The 8006-nt window shown below is 30.6% G+C and overlaps 1 protein-coding gene across 1 annotated transcript in view; it reads right to left on the bottom strand.

Moving 5' to 3' along the window:
- Nucleotides 1-2392: 2392 nt before the first annotated feature.
- ft (cadherin-related tumor suppressor fat) overlaps nt 2393-8006 on the bottom strand; it is a 375079-nt gene continuing 369465 nt past the window's right edge. Inside the window, exons 15-17 of the mRNA XM_085808891.1 lie at nt 7414-7607; nt 6176-6449; nt 2393-5818 (exon numbers count right to left, since the gene is read on the bottom strand). Of these exons, the coding sequence (XP_085665017.1) occupies nt 4152-5818; nt 6176-6449; nt 7414-7607 (2135 nt within the window). The 3' untranslated portion in view covers nt 2393-4151. The remainder of the gene's footprint in view (nt 5819-6175; nt 6450-7413; nt 7608-8006) is intronic.

Genomic DNA, 8006 nt, shown 5'->3' with positions numbered 1-8006 from the left:
TACTTTAAAATGTGAGCTGGTGCCGTTAGCTGTACAGTATTTCGTTTCGACAATGTTAAAAATAAATTCTGAAATGCGGATACACAGGTTATTTAAAAAATATTGCCTTCTATTTTTTCAAATCTTCTTTTGTAAATAGTTTTATGGATAAAATAGCATGGAAATTCAATGTAAAATTACACCATATTAAGAATATCAAAATCCCGCTTATATCTTCTCTTAAAATATTTATGTCTTTAAATCAAAATATAAGTTAATCAGAGTATCTTTGACCAGATATGTCTAAGCCGCGGCCCAAAGTATCATTGCGACGCAAGAAGCGAGCGCAAAGCTCAAAAGAAATATAAAGACCTCACCTCAATGACACATTTGCTGTTAGGGTTCGAGGCTGGCTTTCAACATGACGGACGGGTTATTTAAAGTTCCGATTTGGAGCGAAATAAAATGCATTTTGAGTGGAGTAGTAACTCCAGATCTTCTTTTGACTTGTGCGTGAAGTGATTTCCTTCATTTTGTCCCAGAGACAAATATGCCTCGCTATACAATCATACATTATTCATGTCATCATTACTTGGCAGCACGTATATTTGGAAACAACTATTTTAAGAATGAAGCACACTAAAATTAAAATTTAAAAAAAAATATCGGATGAGCAGATTGAGAACAATCCTGAGAATTTTAATCATTTCAATCGAACCAGACACTGATGCATTATTTTCTCATTGAAGGCCAAATATCGCATTACTGTTATCTTCCTAATTATAAATAAAATTTATAATGAAATTTTATGCATATAATTTGAAATACAATGTCAAAATAATTCTATGTTGCTGTCATTATGTTAGAATAAATCATAATTTAATAAAGCTAAATAAAATTACTTAAAAATGTGCGTAATTTTTTTGTAGGGGGGGGGGGAATTCAGCCATTTTAGTGTTAGGAAATGGCGGTTAGAATTTGAATCAAGTGAGTCACTTATTCCCTAAAATCTTCCTATATATGCGCTTTCTAATTTCTATTTCTTTGAGTGGTCAAACCTAAGCAAACCAAAATCTTTTACTGAAACCTATATACAATTGTGTGATTCACTTATTTTGGAGGTCACGAGCTGCCACTGGTATTAGAAATAATATCTCGTCTTCTTCCAGAGTGGCTCAGGGAAGCTAAAAGGTTGGGTACCTCTGTTTTAGATCATATGATGCAAAATATTTTAAGAAAATCAGTTCTCATCTATAAGTCATTAGATCCTTACACGGGCATTTCCCGTCTGGGCATTATATGCAAATTGAATACTCCACACTACCAGAAGAAAGCACCAAATGGGAAGTAAAGAAGAATCTGAAGAAAGAAGGTCCACAATCAGTTAGTAATAGTAAGAAAAGGAATTTTTTTTTAACTTGCCACCGGCTAAAGGAAAGGAGCCACGAGATGCTAGCGACCCGCATGAGAACAGCTAGCCACTACTGATATACAGCATTATATAGCAGAACTGCATAATACAAGGGGTAATTATTACTTGAATTAATAATGAAGTTTCTTAAGCTTTTATTTTTGAGATGACATTTATAGATATTTTAATAATGAATCAAGTACAGCATAAAAGAAATTATCTATGACACTTGAAATGTATTTTTATCCTTAACATACTCTTTTCTGATTCTGCAGATCAGTTTTTTACAAAAAATTACTTCATGAGTTGGTGCTCTACAAACAGTAGTATTTATACATTCATACGTGTTACGATCTCAGTTAAATATATATTTCGTTCACGTGCAAAACTTATTTCTTCATTTGAATTCAATTCACATTATCATTAGAATTTTGTACAGTCAATCACCTAATAGTTTTACAATTTCCTTGGAATTAAAAATCAAGTTTTCAGGTATGAAGGTGTTCCTTTTTAACTATGAAACTAATGAAATGTGTGTAATAGTATTTTGATCACTTCCATGTATGCATTACCCGCGATATATACTTCTCAAATACCTGAAATTCTATTACTCATCTCGCTGTCGTTAGCATGTACTTATATGTATATTGTATTTAAATAGGTTACTTTGTTATGCTGATAAGTAATAAATATACTGTAAGACTTTGAAAGATAAATCTAAAATCTTATGCTGTGTTGATTAGCAAAGCTGTCTCATTTAAAACTCTCCCAAAAAATCACAGCATGGCATATCATTTCTTTATTTTGATATGTGAAATTAGATGCTTATCATATAAAAAGGAATGATAATATTTTTGGAAATTCATGAATATGTCTCTTTAAATAATGAAAATTTTTTAAAGTCTTACTGGAGGTGGAAAACAGATTACGTTTTACTGCCAAAAAGAGCACTTAAATGAAAGACAAAGTTCTATAAAATAAACAATAAAACACAAAAATAAACAAAGTTCTGTAACATTTTATTACTACAAATGAGCAGCAAAAAATGCTGCATTATATAAACACAGATGGCACATTTAACATCGTAAAAACAATGTACAAGAAAATTTCAACATTTAAAAGTGATATTTTTATGAAATGGAAAGTATGGTTAAAAATTTAAGATCTGCAGTTTGAATCACATCATTGTATTTCATGAGTAAGGCTAAAATATGAGATGACTTAGAAGTTTCAGGAACAAAAAAAAAATTTGTCTCAGAAATCATATTAAAAGCCATTCTACCATAATGCTGGTTGAGAAAGAAAATTAATTGTTAAAAGTAATACTGAATGAAATTGCCATCAGAACATGTATAAGATAATCCTTTCAAAAATAAATTATTATGTTACATAAGAATATAGAAAAACTGGTACCAGTTCTTTATATTAAAATCTGTAATACCTATGCAAAATATAACTGAAATTTTTTAACATTTGGAGGATTCAATCTTATAAATACTACTAAAAGAATTTTATTGTATGAAAGAGAATGCCAAAATATGTCTATAGTAATCTACTATGTAAATTTTTAAAGTTCACATAAATTACTATGGAAACAGACAGTAATATATATTACCTAAATTGATTTTGATTAAGCAGCATCAAACTACCATATTAATATTTATTGACTTTCAGCAATGGTATTTAAAAACATAAATTAGCATTTCCATTCATCCAATGAACATAAATGTTCACAAAATACAAGTTATGAGCACTACAGAAATTCATTTTTTCCCATAGGAATGTTTTAAAGACATTTTTTTCAGAAAAATGTTTGATTAATCATGCATAAATGTGAAACAAGCAGATATGTGTAAAATCATGGCACCCATATAATGTCTTCATTTTCAACAAAAGCTGTACAATTAGCTGAGTTTTTCTAAGGAGGACAGTGACAATGATATAAAGCAGAAGTGATGCCAACTGACTAGCTTTCAAACATGAGGTATCAAAACTGCTGAGAACAAACATTAGGAAACAACACAAAAAGAAAACATCATACCAATGTTATTGTTTAAATTTGGTAACTAATGCTGCACTGGTAATGAGATTTCTACACATTAAATCAGAAATTGTAAGTAAATTTGTTCATATAATGTGTTGTTCAGTTACAAATCCAACAGTTAACATAGTGAAAATATAAATTCTTTCATGATTACTTTAGAATAAAAAAAATGCAAATTACACTTCATGAAAATCAAAACACATTATGAATTCAAATGTTAAAATTTCAAAGTTCAAATAAGCCACTTACAATTTCTAAATAAAGCTTGACTTTAAATATAAATAACTTATTTTAAATGTAATTGTTAAAAATTAAAATTAAAATCAAATGATGTTAATTTTAGAAAATGTTGATATTAAAAGTGAACAACACAGATGAACAAAAAATACCATTAAGGCATATTAACTTTTAAAAATTCGTATATTTGTATAATTATTAATTCAAAATTTGTTAATGAAGGCACTTAGAACTATATAATTATTGCATAAGTCTGAAATACAGTAAATCGTGGTATAAATATTCAATCTGTAAATGTTATCAAAATATTCATGTTTCTTTTGAAGCTTCAACAATTCATTAATAAACTTATTTTAACTTTAATAAAAGCCATTTTTCTTGGTCAATAGTAAATGATGAATAAGAAGTCATTAGAAAAAACACACTAGATGTAAGAAATCAAATGTTCTGTACAAAATGACTACTGAATGAAATCCGTATTTACACATAATCTTCATCAGTCTGTGAATGTCCTGGACCAGATGAATTTACATTATCTGGAAGTTGTTCAATGTCTTTGAAAACGCCTACTAAATTTTCGAAATTTGGTCCCCAATTTAATAAACAGTCCCAACCTAACATAGAACCATTAGTCGGCTTGTATGGTGGTGGATTCGATGATTCATCGTCTGAAGCCACTAATGTGCTAAAAGATCCCCTAAAAGAATCAAATCCGTCATAGTTTTTGGCATAATCTTCATCATTCTCGTTATCTTCTTCAGCAAGTTTTGAGAAGATCATATTACGAGGACCAAACTCTCGGTGTACTTTATCATAATTATCGTACTCGAATTCGGAACAAGTAAAAGAGTCATTACCACTTTCATCTGTAGATGAATCTTGAGCTTCTAAAAGTTCAGTGTTTGATTCTAAAAGTTCTGCCAACTTATGCTTTTCGGCATTATCATCACTTGATGACGAAACAGCATCTAATGTACTAACAAGGCTTAAATTCCTTGGTCTTGCATTTAACCTTTCTATCTCTTCTGTAGTAAGGCCCAGAGTTATACTATTATCCCTCGCTTTCAGTTTGCTGACGTTCTGAGGGCCAGACTGCATACTACTTGTACTATGACTAAGGTTACTAACAGGACTGTTTAAGCTACGATCTGAGTTCGTCATAGGATTCTGAAATTGCTTGGAACCTACTCCTTGTGCTGTAGCAAGCAAGGCTTTCTGCAATGGTTTTCCGCTGATATCTTGCAAAGTTAATATTCTCGGCGTTTGCTGAGAAAGCTCACTTGATGGACTTAGCCGCGCCAGTGGTGTGTTTTGCATTTTGATAGATGACGGACTTTCTCTCTGTGTCAAAGGATTGTGTGGCTGATGCAGTATATTTCGAGGACTCTCTCGAACTGGGTTTGATTGAAATTGGTGAGGACTATGCCTATGATTATGTTTATGATAACTAGGAACTTGAGGATTGGGCTTATATTTGTGAATGTTACCATCACGGAAGCCTTTGTAATGATACACAATATCAATATCTGACGGAGCTATGCTGCTAGCATTTTCTAAGTCATAATGTTCTGGTGGCTCTAAATCAGCAGGGTTTTGCATAACAAAATTATTCTGAGCTTTGTCTTGACTATGTGGAGGTGGATCCTCCATTCGTAGTGCAGGAGATGGTTTATTATGAATTTCTCTTTCTATGATATCCGGTCTTTGCGGACAATCAGTGTGAGGATCACGATCTTTTAGCTTCTTAGGCACAAGATCTTGTGGCATATGATTTCTTATCACATCATCACCACCAGAAGTTTCTGTATAACCACCACACTGATGTACTCTATGAGGATCGCCAGTAGCACTTGTAAGAAAAGCATTCCCATTTTGTTTGACCTGCCCAGAACTTTTGTCTCTCTTTAACTTACGTCTCCTAAAGACTAGGAAACTGATAAGGATAACGATGAGCAAAATAATGAAGAAAACAATAACAAGAATAACACCAATGCTAAGAGGATCCGTTGTTGCATTATCAATTCCAATGGCTTCACTTTGGCACAATGAATGTGAATTACCGTGGAGATAAAGCTGAAAGTAACCAGTTGAATTCTGCAATTGAATTTCATTATTGACAGCAACCATCTTTATACAACCAGAAATATCTGGAAGAAAAAAAAATTGTTAGTAACTTAAAAACTAAATTGCTAAAACATTTTTAATTGAAACACACTCAGTACAGTGATTTACTGCTCCCCACTTCTTTCTGAAGGAGCTGTTTCTTTTATTCTGATTATTTATCTATTTGTTTGTAATTTATGAGCCTAAAATTGCTCTTATTCTTTAACAATGCACAGAAAAATTTTATAATAATATCAATATAATCTAACATTTTCGACTCAGTTTAATTTGTAGCTTTTGTAAATCACATATATAACTAAAATTTAAAACTAGTATATATTTTAATTTTATATATAAGCTTAAAAATTGAGGCTTAACAAATTAGAGAGAAATTACTATACCATTATATTGTCCATCACCACTCAAGTGTTCCCACTGTCCTCCGATGGCTATGGAAGATAAATAAGGATCCAGAAAATCATGGAGTATCTGTTTGGAGTTAACAACTTGCCATGCATTATCTATGCTTATATTCACTTGTGGATACTTTCCTGGATGGTATGCAAGGCTTAACTTATGCCAATGACCATCGTTCAAACGAGGCAATTCTAATTCTTCAATCACTTCTTCTAATGACTTGATTTTTGAAGTGTACACCAATTTGCCTTTGATCAGCTACAAAAGTACAAATTATCATATCAGTCACAGAAAATATTATGTGCTACTTAATAATTATGCAAATTTTGACACATGGAGAAATGAAATTAGAAGTCAGTGAAAATTAAGTATACTTTCAAGAAAAACTGAATATTTTGAAGTTAATTTTAACATATAAGTGTTTTAATCGCTAAACAAATGAAGCAGTAAAATTTAATAGTTAATCATAAAATTCTCATCTTATTCCAAAAATTATGAAAACTTGAATTTACATTCATAGTTATCATACCTATGCATTATTTTCAATTGCATTTTATGGAAGTGATCAAATTTTTAAATTACTATTTAGTACGCTAGTAATTGCAAAGTTCAGTTAGCAAGAAAATCAACCACATATGATATCCGAGAGAAAATTTCTCCTGAAAAATTGTAATCTCTTTAAAAATATCATGCATAGGAAAAGAAACATGAAACAAAATACTTCCTTTTCTGCGATAGTTAGACATGTATTTTTGTGATAGTCACGACTCAAAGAAAGTTTAACTTCATAGATTATTTTCCTATGGGAAAAATTTCATACACTGAAACATAGAAAATTCACTGAGTAGGATTAAACTCGTGAGAAAAAAAAATGTCCCCTTATAATTACACATAACATTATAGTATATCATGGACTAGATAACTTATCAAAGAGGGATTTTATAACATTTTGATGTATATTAGTCGAAGAAATTAGCCATTAAAAGACAAATAAAAATATACAAACAATTAAACATCAGTTTCCCTTATAAAAACGAAAAGCATAGAAAAGTATTTGGTAAAACAAAGATTATATGTAACTGCTAAAAGTATGTAAATGCAAGTTTGATTATGTGCTAATTTTTTCAAAGGAATATTTTAATAGCAATGAAGAAATAAATCAAGTGTAGTTATCTATTGCTGTTTTACATCAGAGGACAATGTAATAAGCGGTAAAATTTACTTGTAATAATGTGCGTTCATCGTCTGTTCCAGAATGCATGATGACACCATTCTGAGAAAATGATCTAAATAAGAATGACAATGTTTTCGGTGCAGAATCCTTCATCCTGTCAGCCAGCAACAATGTTCTTCGATGTTTCTCTTGTGGTATCAACTCAATAAAAGCTCCATTTCCGATGCTGTAAGGTTTCTTAGCTGTAGAGAAGGTAAAAAAAAATATTTCAGAATATCTTTTGCTCACTATTGCACTTTGTATGGAGGTTGATAAAAAGATATAAAACCATAAAAGATAGTATAAGAATGTATGCAGGAATTTTACAGTCTAAGAAGTATTTAAATAAAAATAGCAATAGTATTTGGTTTCGTTCCTGGAAATTCGAACGTAATAAGCGGCGGAGTTTATTAAGCGGTGGGTACTGTAAATATTAACAATATTCGAAATAAATTTTGTACAAGTACATATAAAAGTATCTTTAATAAGTATATTTAATAATGCTTAAGCTTACACAATGTGGTTTTTAAATAATTAAACTGATTCGGGAAAATTTTGCATAAATGAAATTTTAATTAACAATTATCAAACGATGATTTATT

This window comes from Stegodyphus dumicola, chromosome X2 (assembly GCF_044657685.1).
Source record: "Stegodyphus dumicola isolate Sdum_Otavi_A_Nest chromosome X2, ASM4465768v1".
NCBI lineage: Eukaryota > Metazoa > Arthropoda > Arachnida > Araneae > Eresidae > Stegodyphus > Stegodyphus dumicola.
This window is presented reverse-complemented; position numbering and strand designations above follow the sequence as displayed.